This window comes from Jaculus jaculus, chromosome 17, assembly GCF_020740685.1.
Source record: "Jaculus jaculus isolate mJacJac1 chromosome 17, mJacJac1.mat.Y.cur, whole genome shotgun sequence".
Lineage (NCBI taxonomy): Eukaryota > Metazoa > Chordata > Mammalia > Rodentia > Dipodidae > Jaculus > Jaculus jaculus.
The window spans coordinates 35,347,392-35,368,561 of NC_059118.1; the positions used below are offsets into that span (position 1 = coordinate 35,347,392).

Below are 21,170 nucleotides of genomic sequence, written 5' to 3' on the forward strand. Positions count from 1 at the left end.
GTTATTAGATGACAGTGTCAGAGAGAGGAAAGAACTGCAGTTCAGGGAAACCAAAAGCCAGACAGAGGTGCAGGAATGACTGCAGGTGCCAGGCTTAATGAAAAGATGCCCAGGGAGACCTGGTCTTTACATAATAACAGTAATTTCTTAGCACTACAGCTGGGAAAAGTTTTTTTTTTTTTCTCAATTCATTGTGTGTCTGAAATTCACTCACTACCAATAAGGTGAATATTAACTTCCAAAAGGAACAGACTTCTGCTCTGACTGATCTAGAGATGGACCTAGGAAGAGCTGACTCTAGCTGCCCTTCCCCGATATCAGGACCAAGAAGAAATCCTGTGGCTTTCATGAGTTGGAAGTGTTTATTGATTCTTTTTGGTTGGCTTTGACCAAGAAATAGATACAGGGTTAAAGAAGTACATGCTGGGTACAGTGGTAGGTGCAGTGGGCTCTAGCACCTCCCAGGGTCCGGAGAGGGGAGACACCACCTCAGGAACCTAGTGAATGGCTCTGGGATACAAAGGAGAAAGGTGAAAAGGAGAAGGGGGATGGTCACAGATGGAAGGAGGAACAGGAGAGGAGGGGCAGAGAGTGGCAAAACAAAAGTTATCAAGATCCACAAGAGCAACACTAAAAATAAATAATGAGCCAATGTTTTCAAATGAGGAGAAATCTGACTTGAGACACGCAGGCTTGGCATTGGCCATACTAAGAGATAAAAGTTATAGTAAAAAAAAAAAAAAAACACTTCCATTTCCCAGGTTTTGCTACTGGCACTTGCAGGTAGCAGGCACTTGTCAGGGAAATTGGTGTAACTTCCCATAGGCTGTTGTTTAGGGATGTGGCAGTTTGAATAGGTGGCCCCCAATATCCTTGGTATTTTATTAGTTTGTAGTTTGCATCTGCAGCCACCTGGCTGGAGGCTGTGTCACTGGGCAGATCTTAAGGTGTGATGGTGGCTTTGAGATTTCAATCTGAAGATATGCAAAGTATGCCTGGCTGGAGTTCCTAACTGTGCTGTGCTGTGTGGCTTTTGGCTTGTGCTTCTCTCTGTGTTTGGGCCTGTGAAAGCAGGGCCAGCTTCTCCTGCTGTTATGGAACTTCCCCTGGATCTGTAAGCTTCAATAAATATCCCTTCCTCCATAACTGTGCCTGGTCTGAAAGTTCATCTCAGCGAACCTGAAGCTGTCTGCTACAAGGGAGATGGGAAAGAGAAGTGTCCTCAGAGGAACCTCATTGTGTAGACACATAATGAGACTTGGAGCCGCCTACCAGTGCCTGCCCAACTCAGCTTTCTTTCCTGCCTGAGTAGTTGGGCTTCTCTACTGGCATGCTGTGAGGCTCTGCCTTAGCGTATTGGAAGCCATGACCTAATATTGAACCCCAAAGAGCTCAGGAGTATGTGTCAGGTATGGGTCTCCCAGGCAGCACTGAGCCTGGGAGTCCTATCCTAGAAATGATTCTTTCATTACATTTAAGTTCTTAATTTTGGCTCTGGCTAGCCTGTTACTCACTATGGAGCCCAACCTGGCCTCAAACTCACAGCAATCCTCCTGCATTCCACCTCCCAAGTGCTGGGATTACAAGATATGTCCTAGTTATAGATTTATTCTTGTGTGTGTGTGTATATGTGTGTCATTTGCACATGTATGTGCCCTTCCAGGGCTCATGCATTTCCAGGGTGTGCTTGCCTGTGACTGTATCATCAGATGAACATCGGATGTCCTGCTGAATAGCTCTTCCAATGGTTCTTGTTTGAGCCAGAGTCTCTTAATGACCTGGAACATGAAAATGGAAAATCTCTGCTCCCCACAGGACTGGGGTTACAGGTTGTGTGACCACGCCCACCTGCCTACATGGGTTCTGGATGTTTGAATTTGTGTTCTCAGGACTCCACAGTGTCTTAAGCAAGTATGCATTTCTTGTCTATTCATGTAAAATATTGTACATCATTCTATTGGCCAAATACATAACGATTTGGGTTTATTTCCCCTTCTCTCTAATGGACAGTTAGAGAGCCTGAAATCATCTGCCATTACTAAAATACTGCAGTGGACATTCTTATACTTTAGTCTTCATGTGTATGAAAGAGCTTTTCTAAAAACAAGAAGAAAGGAAGAAAGAAAGGAAGGAAGGAAGAAAGAAAGAGAGAGAGAGAGAAGAGAAAGAAGGAAGGAAAGGAAAAGAAAGCCTTTCTTGCTGTGGAGATGCTAATTGGTAAGACTGGGATTTTCCCCTTTTGTACATAACTAATGCCATTACACCTGTTTGCACTCTTACAGGAGATTCTAGAGTGCTTCTCACATTCTAACCAATACTTAGTAGGACAGATTCCTCATTTTTGGCAATTTAACTCATCTTAAATATTGTTTACTTAACATTTATAATTATGAATGAAATAAGCACATTTTCCTTATTTCTTGGCCTTTATGAGGTATTTTAAGGAATTTTTCTGAACATATCTTTTATCTAGTGTGACCTTTTGTTGCAGTCCGGTTCGCATTGCTGGTAGAAATCACCCAACCAAGAGCAGCTTCTGGGAAAAAGAGTTTTATTTTGGCTTACAGGCTCGAGGGGAAGCTCCACGATGGCAGGGGAAAACGATGGCATGAGCAGAGGGTGGACATCACCCCCTGGCCATTATAAGGTGGACCATAGCAACAGGAGAGTGTGCCAAACACTGGCAAGGGGAAACTGGCTATAAAACCCATAAGCCCGCCCCCAACAATACACTCCCTCCAGGAGGCATTAATTCCCAAATATCCATCAGCTGGGAACCTAGCATTCAGAACACCTAAGTTTATGGGGGACACCTGAATCAAACCACCACACCTTTCTTCCTGGCTATTCATAGAATCTGGTTACAATTCCATGTTGGTTATTTAGATTACAAATACATTCTTCTGCTCTCATTATTTCCTTAAACATTTTGTCTTTTGACTTTAATATTGTAAAATTTCTTCCATTTTACCTTAGCATTTGAGCTCTTAGTAATGATATTTTCTCTACTCTGGTGCCATAAATATATTATTTAAAAATGTATTATTTTTTATATTTAGGTCCTTCACTTATCTCTAATTTTTATATGATATATTAAGTGAATATTGAATCATTTTTTTCTCCAACTGGGATAGCCAGTTATCCCAGAAAAGTTCATAGATTTTCAGTATTTCAGCCTTTTCCCAGTAATCAGTTAGATTTTCTGCCAATGTCTACTACTTTCCCAAAGATCTAGGAGGCATTTATTCTAATAAATATTTTATGTTTGTTATCTGATAGCTAGCCTACTTAGTGCTTCAGAATATAGAAAAGCTTTCAAATGACAGATCTACTAGTGAAAATTTGGGAAGAATTAAAAATGAAGCACATTTATAACCACTACAATAAACTTTAAAGGACTGTAAAAAAGATTTAGGCTATGACAGTAAGTAAAGAAAGAATGGCACAAAGTCTAAAACCAGTCTAGTTTAAACTACCTAGAAAAATACATATAAAAAGTCAGCATGGGAATTTAGCAACATTTATGATGGTTGTATAGAAATGTAGAATTATTTGACTTCCAGTTAGAAAGTTATTGCACAAATATTAAAATCACAAATGACAAAAATACACATCTCTAACAGATTGGAATAATTAAAAGATAAGGTTAAAAAAACAAAAATAAAATATAAAGAAAAGTTAAGAGTTGAGGACTCAGATTTGCTATAATTCTTTATTTTTTATTTAAAATATTTTATTTATTTATTTGAGAGAGAGAGAGAGAGTCAGATAGAGAGAATGGGTATGCCAGGGTCTCTAGTCACTGCAAAAGAAATCCAGATATATATATATATGTATATATATGTATATATATATAAATTGTATATATATATTGGTTTTTTGAGGCAGGGTCTCACACTAGCTCAGGCTGAGCTGAAATTCACTGTGTAGTCTCAGGGTGGCCTCGAACTCACTGTGATCATCCTACTTCTGTCTCCCGAGTGCTGGGGTTAAAGGCGTGAGCCACCACGCCCAGTTCCCCATTATAATTTTTAAGTATTATAAAATATGTTATTCTTGGTAATTCATTATTTTATTGAGAAGAATAGTGGCTTCTGAAAAATAAACCTCATAGTGAGTATTAATATTAGCCAAGCAGTATTTAAAGTTCTTTGATGTATTTTCTCATTTGCAGTTCACAATAGGTCTGCATTGTAATCAAGAATATCCTAACTTTGGCCGGGCGTGGTGGCGCACGCCTTTAATCCCAGCACTCGGGAGGCAGAGGTAGGAGGATCGCCATGAGTTCAAGGCCACCCTGAGACTACAGAGTTAATTCCAGGTCAGCCTGGACCAGAGTGAGACCCTACCTCAAAAAACCAAAAAAAAAAAAAAAAAAAAAAAAAAGAATATCCTAACTTATAAATGGAGAAATTGTGTTCAGGGAAGTTTGTTACCATACCTGAAACCCCACAGCTGGAAAGTGACACTTGAGCCCAGACACTGGCTCCAGGCACTGGCCTCTTAGCCACAACATCCCGTTTGCCAGAAAGGTGTGTTCAGGGAGCCCATTCCACTGCTGCATGTGTCTCTCGCTGACTGAGAGCATGGAAAGGAAGCCTGGGTTTCCCAGATCGCTGCCATGGCTCCATGTCACCAACAGCTAGAGTCCTGTGACTTGCACAGAGCCTTGCTCTCACAGAAAACTCATCTGTGTCACCTGAGTGTCACTCTTCAGGAAGGTGACCAGCCATACATCCTGGTTAGAGGTAATGTCTGCTGTCCTTGACTGAATATTCATAGCCTCTTCCTTCACTCTCAAATTCCAGTTTGTGAGGCAAGGGGAACTGTTGTTTATTCCTCACCATAGATGCCCAGTTCTCTGGACTTTGAACTGACTTTACATTTGGCAGGACTGCTTTGGTTTCTCTTGGGCCAGTCCTTCATGGAAGCTGCCACCATCTGTGGTATGAACATGACATTGTCTCTCCATTCTAAGAATGAAATAGCAGATGGATGGGACACAGGCCTAATTTTTCCATCTCACCAAGCACTATCATTCTTCAGGACACAAGCATTGGTCACACCTGAAACCCTTTGCATCATGAGGGATTTCTTCTTTCCCAATCTGGATTTGACCTTACTCTTGGCCAACCATGATGTCGTAGGCCAAGGGCACCGCATCTGTCACATCAGGGAACACAGGGGACTCCCAGTCCCACAATTTCCTTCTCGGGCTGGCAATTGTTTAGGGTTTGCCTTATCTTAGTCTGGCTCAGCTTTTCCATCACAAGACTCACCAGGGAGCAACTGGCCTGCAGAAGCTGGACAGGGAAGGGCTGAGCCAGCAAGAACTCAGCGCACGCACGCTTGAGGGCATGTGAAGTGGGAGGAGTGTTGCTGAACTCAGCAGAAAGTACGATTAAAATTAGCTGATGCAGTTTTTAAATGGTGCATTCACCTTTAAAATGTCCACTAAAAAAGTAACACCAAACTTGCACGTTCATTCCACCTCAGACTTCTTACTGTAGGGGAAATTCATGCCTGTCAAGTACAGATATTATGAGATGGGAAAAGAAAGCCAACTAATGTGTCTAGCACAGCTGAATTGTTCATAATTTTTCTGAAAAGCAATCCTCTAAAGGAAGTGTCTGGTCCTTGTACTGCATATAGATAAGGACAAGTGTGTTCAGAAATTAACTTGTTCCTCATCTCATTCCTAAAAGTGACAAAGATGACCTTTATTTCCAGATCTAACTGGAAATCCTATACAACACCTCCCTATATAGTAGTAATGGAAACCAGTATTCAAGTGAAGGCATGGCGCTCTAACAGTGGATTGTCAATGTACTTATCATATTTTAAGGACTTTCTAGGGAGGTAAAAACCAAGATGCTTGGATATTTCCAATTCTCCTAAATATAACTATGTAGCATATATTCAGAGGTATGCTGAGAAATCATCTCTTTGGAGGGAACAAAACTCCACAAGGAAGGACTGGGGAGGTGGCTCAGCTGTTGAGGACAGTTTTTTGCAAAGCCTGCCAGCCCAAGTTCAGTTCTCTAATATCCACACAAAGCTGGATGCACAAAGTGGCACATTCACCTAGAGTGCATTTGGCTCTGGCGTGCCCATACTCACACACCTCTACCCCTTCCCTACAAATAAATAAATAAATAAATACAATTTTGAAAACTTCCACAAGCTCGATTTGTAGAATTTGCTATTTTCTATCATGTAAATATTCCTATTGAGAACCATTTCATGCTTCCACTAAGTGGTTCACAACTTCTGACAGTCTTTTATACATAATCAACTCTCAAGAACTGGGAAACAAACATCTGCCCTCCCACTCCTCTTGGTCACCTTACTCCCACATTGTGTTGACTAATTTCTCCAGGAAGCTTCCCAGCCTGTGGAGGTCAGTATGTCTGGCATAGTGAGGTGCCACTAGATGTCCCCTCAGTGGAGCCCTTGTTGCTTCTGCTGCTAGGAACATGGTTAGTTTCCTTGTGGGCTGGCCAAGGCTGCAGAGAGCCATTTCTCCCAAGGGCACATCCCTGCCAGAGTGGCTCATATCCAGCCAGAAGGGTCTGGTCTTCCAGAAGCCTGGTCACTTGAGTTCAACTGAGGCTGACTCTGAGACCCAGTATAGCCACACAGCTTTCCAAAGAGACCTTGAACCTTGGGTTGGTTCTCAGCTCTTTTATTGGCTATGCAGATTTCCTTCCTCTTCTATCCATAAGAGTGGTCTCTGGCATGTACTAAATATCCTGCTTTCCAAATGCCACCCCAGGACCCAGGCTTCTCAAGGACCTCATTAGCAACAGGTGGAAAGATAATGAGAGCAGCACCCAGGCTGGTCTTCCAGAATCTGGCAGCTCAATGCCAAACAATCTAGCGATTTGATCAGAAACACCTCAGAGGGGCTGGAATGTGGCTCAGGGGTCGAGCACTTAGCATATGTGAGGCTTGGGTTCCATTCCATCCCCAGCACCACACAAAAATAAATGAGAGAGAGACTGGGGGTTGGTAGTGCATACCTTTAATCCCAGCACTTGGGAGGCAGAAGTAGAAGGATTGCTGTGAGTTTGAGGCCACCTTGAGACCATATAGTGAATTTCAGGTCAGTCTGGACTAGAGCAAAATCCTACCTCAAAAAAAAGAATGAATAAGTTGTATAAATATAGCATAATTTTTAAAGAAATGTATCAGAGAACAGTGTAGGGACTAATTTGGCTCAATACAAGCTTAAATGGCAACAGGAGACAAGCTGGTTGGCTGGCCAGCTTCCTTGCCTTCTGCCCCCTTGTCTGGGGCTGCCAGCTCAGGCTGTGCAGGCTACTAATGAGAAGAAGCTTATAGACCTGGGTCTGACAGAGCCTTACATAACTGCTGGAGACAAACAAGGGTGGATGTGCACTCCTTCCACATTTCAATATTTCAGATGGAACAAAGAAAATGGAGAAGTAGTCAAAGATCCATTTTAAGTTTTATTTACCCAGGCTTAAAGTCTAATGGGAACTCTTTTTCTATCCTACTCCCCTTCTATTTTTCTCCTGTGCTCAGCATCCTTTTCTCTCTCTTCCTCCCATTCTCCTTACCAGAGACAAAGTGTTGCAGCTCAGCCCTTTGAGCAGCAAAGAACCATCTCAGATCCCATGAATTTTACCCAGAGGAGAAAGCTGTGATAGACATGAAAGCAGAAAATGGCCAGCAGGGAACAGAGGCAGTGACAAGCAGCAACTCACGGGCAGAGACAGACATCTAGTTCTATCATCTACCTATTCAATAAGGCCTACAGAGCCTCCACCCTGTGCCAGGCACCCGGATGGTTACAGTGTGATCACAAAGCAGACCTAGCTTTTGCCTTCCTGCAGAATTTCAAAGCCTGGTAAGGAGACAGACATTAATCAAAACATCACAGGTACAGATATGGACTTGTAACTCAGCTAAAATACAATGGGAAAATAACAGATGGACCTATGAGGCTGTGAACTTAGGACACAAAATTGCTGTATACTGGAGGGTAGTGGGATGGGTTCATTCATTCATAGGGACAAGTGCCTCCTCAATGCTGAGTGGCCCCTAAGACCATCCCCAAACTGAAACACAACAGGACTCAGTTTCCTTGGCTAGGCAGAATAGGTAAAAAGAGTCCTTGGTAACACAAGATGACTCCATCTCCTGCTTCCTCCTGGCCTGGGTGAATTTTCCCACCAGCAGGCTGCATTGGCAGGCTTCCTGGGACCTGCACAGTATCAGATGCACCGTGAACCAATCAGTGCCTTTTACCTGCATTCAAGTGAACCAATCCATACACTCTGGATTGTGTGGGCTTTCTCCTTCAATGAAAGTTCAGCTCTAAGGCGTGAAAGCTGACTTAGCACTTAAGGCACTTGTCTGCAAAAATGTCAGATGCACAAGGTGTTGCATGTGTCTGGAGTCTGTTTACAGTTACAGTGGCTAGATGCCCTGGCATGCCTATTCTCTCTCTCTCTCTTCCCCCCAGCCCTCTCTCTCAAAAGTTCAGTTCCTAGGGAAGCTGTGGGTTTTCCACATTTGGAAGCCCCTCCTCCATGGAGGAGCCAGCTCCGGCTTTTCATTCCCTCCTACTCTGAAACACCCTAAAATAAGCTTACTCTTTTTAAACACTGTTATGCCCCTTAAATTTTTTCATCAGCAGAGAAAATGAGTCCAAGCCCCCTAAATGGGAACAATACTTGACCAAGAGCTCATGTACACATCGCAGCTGTGGGCTGCAGAATACTAAATTGAAAATTTTAGAAGAAAGAGATTTTTGAAGCAAGAAGTTTCTATGGATTGAATGTGTCCACCAGTTTGTGTCAGAAATGTAATCCCTGGTGCACAGTGTGGGGAGGAGGAGCCTTTAAGAAGTGAAGTGACCAGAGCTGTGCCCCTGTGAGTGGATTAGTGTTGTTATCCCAGGAGGTGGGTCAGTTATCACAAGAGTATTGTATTGGTTACTTGTCACTGCTGACAAAGTGCCTGGCAGAAACGACTTAAAGGGGGAGAAATTGATTTGATTTCCGAAGGACTTAAGTCCACAGTGTAGGGGAAAGGCTGGCGGCCAGAGCAGCTGGACCCATGACAGCACCTGAGGCTCTTCACATGGCTGCAGACCAGGAGGCAGAGAAAGCAGGCTGGAGCCAGAAGCAGCTACCATCTTCCAAGGTCTATCCCAGTTCACTTCCTCCAGCCAAGCCCCATCTCTTAATGGTTCCACAGCCTTCAAATTAGAGCCACACGATGGACACTAAGCAGTCAGTGAGGAACATTCCAGAGCCAAATCCTAGCAAACAAGTGGGTCCTGGGCAAATGAGGTGTTTTGTCCTCTTCCCCCACTTCCTGCTGTTTTACCAAATGACAATGTAGAAAGGATCTCACCACCAAGATCCTGATTTGCCCAGTGTCCAGAACCATAAGGCAAGTTAGCTTTTGTTTTTTATAACCTACTCATTCTCAATGTTCTATAACAGACATCCAAAATGGACTAAGGTATAAAAATTATTAAAATAAAAATATGATTTTAATAAAATACCTCATATTTTCTTGATCTCTAAAGTGAGGTGCCCCATATACTAGGGAAGGAGAAGATGATCTGGTTGTTCAAATTGTATTTGCTATTTATATTGCATTTGGGTCTTATCCTTTTAATACTTTTATATCTGCTTTATAATGTGTTTATTGGTAAAGTAGTGCTTGCATCTAATTTGTAAATAAACAGAATCATGTTAGATACTTGTGGTCATTTGAATGTGAATGTATGCCCCATATAGCCTCAGGTGTTTTTGATTAAGGTTGTGCTTCCTGCTTAAATCTCCAGCAGCTGGGAGAGGTGTCACTGGGGGACAGATCTTGGAATCCAGCCCGAGGTTGTGTCTGGGGGCAGATCTTCATTCTAGCCCAAAGGTGTGGAGTGAAGACTTGGTGCTTACTGCCTTCTTGTGGTGCTAGCTGTTGGTGGTTTTTCTCTGCTTGGATCTATGAAAGGAAGCCAACTTTTTCTGACATTGATGGAGCTACTCCTGGATCTGTAAGCTGAAAAAAATCCGTTCCTCCCATAAACTGTGTCTGGTTGGATGTTCATCTCAGCAACATGGAGCTGACTACAACAATATTCAAGGACATTCGACTGATGGGTGTACTATGGTTTGGTTGTGGCCAGTGTCCTCCAAGCATGTACTATGAGGACATAGTGGCATCTTTGGGAGATGGGTGTAGGGAGAGGTTCTTAAGCCACTGGGGGTGTGAAATGGCTCTCATGTGACCTTCTTGAGTTCTTTAGAGGTGTTTGTTATGAAAGCACACCTGCTACCTGTCTCTCTGCCCCTGTTTAAGGTGTAATTACCTATACATGTTCCCACTGTGAGGTGACACCATCCAATGTCCTTACAACAGACCAACCCAATGGGGCTGCTTGATTTTCAATTATATTTCTAAAACTATGAACAAAATGTCTTTTTTCCTGTATGTTCTGAAAGCAAGCCCACAGGAGTGGCCAGGGTACCCAAATGATACCCTTTGCTTCTTGGGGCACAGTATGCCCATCCTTTCTGGGTTTTCCTATCCTGTCCCTTGAGTGAGTTGACCTCACTCTTCTGTCTTCTGACCCAACTTTCTCTACCATAAAAAATAAATTTTCTAAGTCTATATGTATAACAAAATCTTGGAATATTGATAAAATTTATAAAGTAAAGATCTAGGAAGGGGACAAATGTGGCTTCAAGAAAGCAACAGGCAACATGTTACTCAGCACTGCCCTCAGCTTTGACACACCATCTTCTTCCAGAGGTCAGCGTGCTCCCTCTCCAGCAGATTTGAGGCTCTGCTCCATTGCTGCCCAGTCAGCAGGCCTTCTCCACACACACAGCTGATGGTCCTCTGCTGTCTGCAGCCTTGCTAACTTTCCTCACACCGCGGCCTCCTGTTGCTGTGGATATACGACAGTGCTTGTGCTAAGCTTCCCCTGGCCGTCTCTTCCCCTGTAGTCTAAGCTCCATGGCACAGGGACTTAGGCTTGCTTACTGCTGTAACTCCAACACTTAAAACAGATGTCTGGCAAATGACAGATTAAAGAAATGAATATTTGTTGAATAATTACGTGAGCAAGAGAATTGGTTCTGTTACACTGAAACTTAATAGAGTATTTCAAGGCTTAGAACATTCATTCTCATAGGTCAAGTTTCTGCAAAGGAAGTTCAACTAAGGCGTGAAAAACAGCTAAAATAAATAAACTTAAGTTTCCCTATTAACAGTTGGTATCTTAACTAAGGTTTAGAATGAAAACAGCAAAGTACACCTAAGCAGCCTCATCCCACTCCCTGCCAAGCTTGAGTCGCTCTGGGATCATCTTAGGCACTGAGAGCCAAGACGTGTCAGGACAGAGAACACAAATCTCTGTAGCATGGAAGAATAAAGCCCATTACGTTTGAGAGTGTCACACGAATGCTTCTCCAAACCCCAGAAGCTGATTCATCATCTGGGTGCTTACTTCCTCTCAGCATAACTAGAAAAGTTTTAAAGGAGACTCCTCCCCACCCCCCGGCCCGCCCTTTCTTCCCTTTCTTCATCCTTCCCAGGAGTGTCCCAGTGTTAACTGCACGTATTTATCTTCTGGTCCTGCTCTCTGATCAAGCTGTTCCTTTTACCGGAAGAACTCCAGCCCTGGCCTCTGTGCAAGAACAATCAATAATATAGAAAAGACTGGAATGTTTACAAATAAAGATGTAAGAATTGAGTGGAAAATTTGGACAGTGAGAAAAACAGAGACTCAATATTGTTAATTAGAGTATAATACAAAGTTATACACTTAGCTGTTGCCCTGAGAGTTTCTTAAAACTTTGCCAAGCTCATGGTAATATTAGCTGTGCTTTAGTGACTGTTTTCAGCAGACAGATTCTCTTCATGGAAATAACAGGATTTGCTCAGCACAGCACCTTATCCTAAACAGCTTCCCTGACCAACTGATGCTGTCTATTCGTATAGGAAGTGAAGACTTGGCAAAAACTTCACTGGATAGTTTCCTTTGGCAGTCCACTATAGTCACCTGATTTATGAGTTACAGGAAGTATAAATTTAACTGTACTGATGACTTTTTGAAATTTTATTGGCTCTGCAAGACTCTTCTAGACAAATAGTCTACTGACTCTTCCATCTCAGTACTGTAAGCACACAGTTTTATGTGTTCAGTGAATAATAAGTAATGGTGAGAGAGATACATTCATTTATTCATCATATTTGATCATTCTTGTGATTTTCCCCTATAAGTCAGCTTCTTCTAAATTCTAACTGTCCCATTTCTTTCCACCCTCCTTTCTGTGAATCCACAAAACCATGATGGAAGCCACTGTCTGTCTCCTACTCATGCCCAGTGAGTCTTAACCTTGCCTGGCTTTCTGTCCCACCTGCCTGTGGTCAAGGCCTAAGGCTAGGCTTCAGCCAGCTCTCCTTTTGCTTTGTTACTATTACTCTCTTGCTGGCATGCGATAGTGTGGGCATGCCCAACCTGATATTGAATGGCTCTCCTCATTCAGATCTGTTCCTCATTTCCAATTTTGTGGTTTAATAGTCTTTCATATTTCTACAAATTGGAAAGGTTTTTCTTTCCTGGAATAGTTCTTGCTCTTTTTCTACTTCCATGTTATGTTCTTCCCTCAAATGTCTTCCCACCCTCACCTCACACCACACACATTTACAACCAGACTCAGTGAGTATGTTTCTTTGCAACCTTCCTGTCGCCTAGCACCACTCAGCTCTGCCCCTGCTGAGTTCTCTGGGCTCTCCACTTACTCCTTTGTACCTGTCTTTCAGTGTTACTTATATATTTCCTCTGGGTTGCTGGTTCTCTCCTTGAAACCATGTCTCATTTCAGAATAATAATTGTCAAGACTTTCTTTTAGCTGCTCTGTATGTATCTAGAACATTTCCAACACCATTTGACAAGTTATTCTGTGGACCCAAGATATCCTTGTTTTAACTCTTGGGGAACCTATCCACCTCAGAAACAGATAAGCTCCCATAACATCTTCCCAGAGGTGAAGTTATGACCCAGAATTTTCTTCCAGTCTAAATCCTGAACTCAGGACTCTTACCCCAGACTCTAAACTATTTTTCTCAAAATAAAAATCACTTTCAAATCCTATGACCTTTAGAAATAAAAGATGAATACCCCCTTTAGTATATGGCCTGTTATTGCAAAGTTTACTATCTAGATGGGCATGGTGGCGCACACCTTTAATCCCAGCACTGGGGAGGCAGAGGTAGGAGCACCACTATAAGTTTGAGGCCACCTAGAGACTACATAGTGAATTCCAGGTCAGCCTGAGCAAGAGCATACCTCAAAAAACAAACAAACAAAACTTTACTATCTAGTGACAAGAAAGTAAATAAATGTTGAGTCAATTAATAAAACAGGTGTTCATTTTACTAACTCCTAACATATAAGCATCACAGGTTTGATTCCTCAGGACTGACATAAACTAGATGTACAAGGTGGTGCATGCATCTGGAATTCATTTGAAGGGCTAAAGGCCCTGGTATGTCCATTTTCTCTCTCTCTCTCTCTCTCTCTCTCTCTCTCTCTCTCTCTCTCTCTCTCTCCTTCTTTATCTTTCTCTCTCAAATAAATAAAATAAAATATTTTTTAAGTGGGTTGTAGAAATGGCTTAGCAGTTAAGGTCTGCAAAGCCAAAGAACCCAGGTTTGATTCCCCAGGACCCATGTAAGCCAGATGCACTAGGTGGCACATGCAACTGGAATTCGTTTGCAGTGGCTGAAGGCCCTGGCGTACCCATTCTGTCTTTCTATCTGCTTCTCTCTCTCAAGTAAGTAAATAAATTTTTAAAAGCCAGAAGGATTATTTTCACTATAAATCAAAGCTAGATGTTTGAGATGATAGGTATACCTAAAATGATTTAAACATCAATGTATCAAAAATGCTATACAATACTACATTTGCATTTTTTATATAGTATCTAATATTTTGAAAGGAAATTGAGAATTAGGAAGTTAAATGGAGTTAGAGTAAATTGAGTACCAGTATGACCCATGTCACCTCCTTATACACATAACAATGAATGGCACCTTTGTGATAAAAGAATTGGTTGACTCTTACAAATACTTGCACACCCGTGGAGAATTTCCAGAAGGAGGTCAGGCTAAAGAGAGTTCATTTCTATAGACCAACTAGAGTCCATATATTGTCAGTCATATAAGCAATGAATCTGTAGTAAGTCATACTCCAGACATTTAAAAACAAGAATCATTCCTCTTGAAGTCATTTAATATGGTAAGAGTTTCAAGGGATGTCTTGTTCTTCACCAGCAAAGAGGGTAGGGCTTGTCCTTGGCATAGTTACCTACTTCCAACCCTAGAAACTTGAAGCATTAAATGCTGAATGTGACACAAAGTCAAGTCATGTGACTCAAAGTTTATCCAGAAGATGTTTGATCTACTTAAGGTCAAAAAACATTCTGTGAAGTCGGTTGTGGTAGCACACGCCTTTAATCCCAACACTTAGGAGGCAGAGGTAGGAGAATTGCCATAAGTTCAAGGCCACCCTGAGAATACATACTGAATTCCAGGCCAGCCTGAGATAGATTGAGGCCTTACCTCGAAAAACAAACAAACAAAAAAATTCTGTGAATGTGACTTACCACACACTAAAAGAAACCAAGCATCTTCTTGGATATTTTCTCTATGATTTTTCTGGTTTTTTAAAAATACCTTATTTATTTATTTGAGAGAGAGAGAGAGAGAGAGAGAGAGAGAGAGAGGGGGAGAGAGAGAGAGAGAGAGAGAGAGAGAGAGAATGAGTGTACCAGGGCGTCTAGACACTGTAAACAAACTCCAGATGCATGTGTCACCTTGTGTATCTGGCTTTTATGGGTACTGAAAAATCAAACCTGGCTCCTTAGGCTTCACAGTCAAGTGCTTTAACTGCTAAGCCATAGCTCCAGCCCTCCCTATGACTTTTCTAACAGCCAACACTGAGGCTTGCTGCTGGTGAAGCAATTAATGTGTCAGTAATACTGTATCAAAGTTCCTTAACTGGGGTTTATTGGGAAATGTTATAGAACAAAATTGCTATAGCAACAGGAATAACTATAGCATCTTTGGAGAGCCAACTTGTCTCGAGTAGTAGAGCTATGTAAAAGTAGACAAAGTGGGTAGGGGAGTGAGAAGAGAAAAAATTTACATCCAGGTACTGATCAAAACCAAAACTGACCCGGTGTGCATGCATGCAGTTGTAATTCCAACACTGAGGCAGTAAGTCTGAGGCAGTAAGACTATGGGCTTGAGGCTTGCCCAAGCTACACATAGAATTCATGGCTAGATTGGGCTACACAGTAAAGCCTTATCTCTGAAAAAAGTAAAATTGAACTATACATTTTAATTGATATCCTATGTTTTTAACAAAATTATTTAAAATTATTTCTGAGTAGATAATTTTCTATTATCCATAAGAATAAAGAGAATCACATAGAAAAAATCATACAAACCTAAAACATAGAAATTGTTCCTATTTATTTCAGAATATACTATTTCACTAGCTATGTCTGATTTAGATTAATATTATGACTTTCTTGGATTCTAGCCAAGTTCTATGAGGAAGTTAATCTAGAAATGTACTTGTGGAAGATAATGTAAAAAAAAAAAAAGTCTGCACACTCATCAGGAGAAAATGACAGACCAAGGATCCGGTTTTACTGCCCCAAATCTCTCAAAATAGAAAAGAAATGTGTGCTTGCTTAAGAAGACTGTACTCTGTCAAATGTACTCTGCTATGTCAGGGAGTTCTCAGCTCTGCCCAAAAGGATACACCGGTACCTCAAAAGGTAATTTCACCAAATTCCTCACTGAGCCCTGTGGACAGAAGATATTCTCCTACTAGTACCCATAGCAGCCAAAGCTGTTCACAGAATTTTAGTAATATTGTGTATGTGTGTGTGTATGTGCATGTGTGTGTTTCTGGGGGTTGAACCAGAATATGTGCTAGGCAAGTATGCTATCACATAGTGGCATCTCCAGCTTTACAACATTGTTTTGGCCATGTGTATAGTATGTGTGATGTGTGTGCGTGCGCGTGTGTGTAGATGTATGGGCCCAGTGAACATGTGAGCAGAGGCCAGAGGTGGATGTCGCTCTCATGCTTCCACCTGATTTTCTTGAGACAGGCTCTCTCGCTGAACCTGGAACTTACTGGCTGACCAGGGAGCCTCAGCAACCATGCTGTCTCTGCCCCTGGCAGCTCTGGGGCTCCAGGCAGGCATGACCATGCCTGGTGCTAGGAATAGGACTTGGGTCCTCATGCCTGCCTCACAAATGCTCTTATCTATTGAACCGTCTCCCGAGCCCCTACAATATTTCTTTTAAAGGTGACTGATTTTACAATTTTTATTTTTTCTAACTAAACTTCCTTGGCAAGACTGATGAAGTCTAGACCTCTAGAATTAACTACAGGCCCATGTGTTTATAAACAGCCAAGTGCCGACGTTTTCTTGGCAGCCAAAAGCCATCCCAAATCCAGGTTGACAAGTGAAAACTTTTTCATTCTTCTATTTTCCCTCTGGCTTCAGGGAGATTTGAACCAAGCAGCCAGCTGGCAATGTATAAGGACAATGAAAACACATGTGACAGCTGGAGTGCATCTCAAGAAAGACAGAATTGTGGGAAGTTCTCTTTTTAAAAATTAATAGAGGGCTGGGGAGATGGCTTAGTAGTTAAGGCACATGCCTGCAAAGCCAAAGGACCCATGTTTGATTCCCCAAGGCCCACATAAGCCAGATGCACAAAGTGACACATGCATCTGGAGTTTGCCTGGAGGTCTTGGCATGCCCATTCTCTCACTCCCAAATAAATATTTTAAAAAATCAATAGAGTTGTTGCTTGCCAAAGAATTACATTAAAAACCTTTCCCAAATTTTAGGAAAAAATACTGAAAAGCAAAGGCTTATAAGAGTATAATTCAGAGTTTTGACCCCTTAGAACTAAATACCCCAGTGTTGCACCACTGAGTTCATGTCCATCACATGCAGAAGTGTGTGCATAATGTACTTATGAAAAGCAGACCCAAATGAGCAGATGGGCTCCTCACCTTTTCCAGGATGGCGTTGCCCTGGTGCGGGCTGATGTTGTGCTGGCTGATTTCTCGCTTGTACTTGTATTCATACACCTGGTCAGTGATGTTCACCAGCAGAGTGGATGGGCTGAAGGACAGTGGTCCACAGTCATAGACTGTTCCACTCTCAGTATCAGTGGGTGCTGTAGCATAGCGTAGAATTAAACCCATGATGAGACCTAGGATAAAGAAGAAACAATTGTACTAAAAGGAGGCACTCAAAAGTGTCCACTGTTGAGTGACTTTCAGCATCTGATTTGGAACCTCTAGAGAGAAGGAGTTGAGTCATCACTTGATTTTAAAGACTCTTCACTCATAGAGGCCAACTCAATACAATGTGCTATTAAAGGGCAGCAGGACCTACTGCTTCAGTGTTCCGCCTAGAGTCCCATGGAGAGTATCTACCTCCTCTATTCATTCAAGAGCTTCAAGAGAACCATTGCTCTGTGGTTAACTCAGAATAGCCTGCTGGTCAGAAGAGAGATTTCCCTGGGAGACCCCAGGGCAGCACATCCCTTCCCACTTAAGGAAGCCTTCCTTTCCATCTCATGGCTGGGAGGTGATGCTCTATTCTCTTCACAAGAGCAAGAACACTGCGATGTTCTCTCCACTTTGGCTGACAGATGGCCTGGGCACAGTCCCAAGACACAGATATGCTTCAAGTCCTGAATGAAATCTCAGAGCCACCGGAGTCAGCTTACTCTAATTCTAAACTCTTCTGTGGTGAACGCTACGTTCTCTAATTTTCAGATCGTTTTGGTCAAGGATCTGCTTACTTAGAGCCATGCGCCTTCTAATGGTACATTCCTTTCTTGAGTTGTTGAACACATGTGACACACTTTGGTTTTAAGTTTATAAAATCCATTGGAATAGTCATGATAGTAAGATAACTATGACATTTTAAAATATGGATTTGTTAACAAAAAATTTAAAAAAATTACCAAAGGCTTAAAATAACCCTCAATTTAAATTTGGGATTGATGTGTGTATTTGGGCAGAAATCACCCTCAACTTGCTATCTAAGACCTCAAGTTTTGCGGTTTGACCTCTCTTATGGACCCAATCATCTAATAATGTTTCATTTGCTTTCATTTTTTCTGTTTTATCTGACTTGTGTTTTGTCAGTTTTTTTCTTTTCTTTTTGTTTTTTTGATAGGGCCTCATGCAGCCCATGCTGACTTCAGTCTCATGATATGGCCAAGGATGGTCTTGAACTCCTGATCCTTCTAACTCTGCTTCCCAAGTGCTGAGATTATAGGCATGTTCCACCATACCCAGACCAACATTTCATTTCTTTAACATGGTATTTTGAATTACATAGTGCATTCCAGACAGTTATAGGTTTAAAATAAGAATAAAGTCCCATCAGCCCTTCCAGAGTTCAAGGTAGGACATAGTATGGGGTGTGCTTCAACACCTGGGGAGCATCAAGCTAGAGAGAGGAGACGGTGAGCTATGCATACTCACATGAGAATTGTCTCCATGAGCTGAGTCAGAGAGTGTTCTGGTATCTGGGATGCCCCTGTGGGTGGCAAGGGGCATTACAGGCAGCGGAGGGTATGCCTGGGGCTAAGCTCTCTACACAACTGCAGGTGTCAGTGGGAAGTGGTTCCTCAGCCAAGCACTGCTTCCTGGCTGTCTTGTACCTGGTCAGCTCACATCAATAGAATATAAGCAGATATGGCGTGTGTCATTTTTGGGCTATGGCACTAAAACTGCAGGTGCTTCCCCTCCCCCACCCCTTAATCATTGGATGGGGAGAAATCAAAAACTCTAAAGACAGATAGTCACTGGCCTGATGGAACATGGGTCCTGGAGAAACCAGGAGGAGGCGGCCATCTAGCCATCAGGAATGCCTGCATGGGAGATTATGAGCAGAAAATTAACTTCCTTTGAATAAAGTCACTGACATATTGGGGTTTCTATGTTCAAACTCACAAGTAATAATCTAAAGACAAAGAGGCTTTGCATTTAGAGAGTCATTAGTGGAAGAGAAAGGCAATACCCGGAGGGGGAGGGAAGAGCAGGGAGGGTCTGAAACACCTCTGATTTGCTAAGAGGCTGATTTTTAGTCTAGTGGTAATGAGAACTAGCAAAGGATTTTAGACAGGAGAATAAATGAATTAGATTTTCATGCAATAATTACTACCATGACAACAATATGTAGAGCTGATTAAAGTAAGAAAGAAAACAAATCACCAAATATCTTTTGGGAACATTTCCTATCTGATTTGCTCTCACTTCAGTGTTTGGCCCACTCATCTACAATAGACATATTGAATCATAACCTTTATGAACATGAAAATATACTCAAGGATGATGGCTTGAATACACAATACCCTACCACCACACACTGAATGCCTATAAGAAAACCCCTCAGGTGCTGGAGAGATGGCTCCACAGTTAAAGGTGCTTGCTTTAAAGGCCTAACAGCCTGGGTTTGATTCCTCAGTCCACATGAAACCAGATGAACTGAGTGGCGCATGTGTCTAGAGTTTGTTTGCAATGTTAGGGGGTCTTGGTGCACCCGTTCTCTCTCTCTCTTTCTCTTGGTTTCTCTCTCCTTCTCCTTGCAAATAAATAAAAATGTTTTAAAAGGAAAGCTACTCAGGAGAGAAGAGGCAGGCACCACATCTCATGCAGCAATGCAAGCGTTTTTGTCCTTGAGAAGCTATATAGCTGCTATCTAGCAGATGTGTGACATGCAGCTGACATCAGGATGTTTGCCAGAGTATGAATTATGATGTTTCATGGGTTGTAGTTCATACTTGTGATCCCAGTCCTTGGGAGGCAGGAGGATCAGGAGTTCAAGGTCAGCCAAAGATACATGAAGCCCTACCTCAAAAGCAAAGCAAAAAAGAAAAAGTAGAAGGAAAGAAAAACAGGAAGGAAGGGAGAGGGGAAGAGAGGAAGGCAGGCAGGCAGGAAGGAAGATAAAAGAAGGAGGAAAGATCCTAAGAAGTACTCACACCAAGGAACATTTGGAAACAAGAGCCTTGCTTTTCTGGACTGACTCTGGCATCATTATTCACACAGAAAACCAAAAGAGAAAACTTTACTGTCTCATTCTTCATCCTTCTTGCATGCCACAGACATGTAAGATGTTTCTCTGAGGCTTGTGGGAGTCAGAAAAGTTATTACAAAATACGCTTATCCTTAAAACATTAGAATATTGGAACTCTATCAGCCTCTGTTCTCCTGTCCAATCATGTGATCCTAATTCCCTCTGATAATAGGGTTCAATAAGTGTCTCATTATGACAATCCTGAAGTTCAGAGTCAACTCCCCCACATCTTTTTGAAGTCACTTTACATGATTAAGAGACATTTTGTTAACAAGGTTTTTTTTTTTAAAGGGATATGGATGAGGCATTAATTTTAAAAAATATTAAGTGAAAACAATGACAGAATACTGTTCATGATGCAGAAGGGTTCCAGTTTTCCTGTTTACACGCTGTTCCACACAGAGCTCCAGAGCCTGACAGGACTCTAGCTCCATCCACTGGGATTCCATTCTGTAGGAATGGCGCTTCCCTGGCGATGACCGTGTGTGTCTCATGGACCGTCACAGCGTGCGTGCTTAAGCGCTGTGTGGCAGGAGAAGAACTGAAGCTAATCAAGTGTAGTGAAGACCGTCGGAGAGCTGAGTTTTGTAGTTTCACTTAATGTATTGAGTGGTGACATCACCCCTTCCCTAAAGCAAGCAGGTGAATTCCTAGACACTGTATATTACATTTCTACTAGATAAGTTCATCAGAAACTTGTGGTGGCCAATCAACATCTCTTTCCCCTTCCTCAGTAACAAATGGTTTGCTTTGTTTGTGTTTGGTTTGGTTTATTGCACAGTTGTATGTTGCACGTGTATGGGTCATGCATGTGTGTGCATGTGTGTACACAGTTGCAAGAATGTGTGGAGGCCTTCTTCCTTTATCACTCATCTGCACAAAGTCTGACGGTGAACATAAAGCTGCCATTTCTACTGCCAGACTGGCAGACCAGTGAGCCCCAACAATTCTCCAGTCTCTGCTCCAAACAACACTAACGTCATA

The 21,170-nt window shown here is 42.2% G+C and overlaps 1 protein-coding gene across 1 annotated transcript in view; it reads right to left on the bottom strand.

The window, feature by feature from the left end:
- Slc9a9 (solute carrier family 9 member A9) overlaps positions 1-21,170 on the bottom strand; it is a 631,054-nt gene that overhangs the window by 600,309 nt on the left and 9,575 nt on the right. Inside the window, exon 2 of the mRNA XM_004663627.3 lies at positions 17,099-17,301. Within this exon, the coding sequence (XP_004663684.1) occupies positions 17,099-17,301 (203 nt within the window). The remainder of the gene's footprint in view (positions 1-17,098; positions 17,302-21,170) is intronic.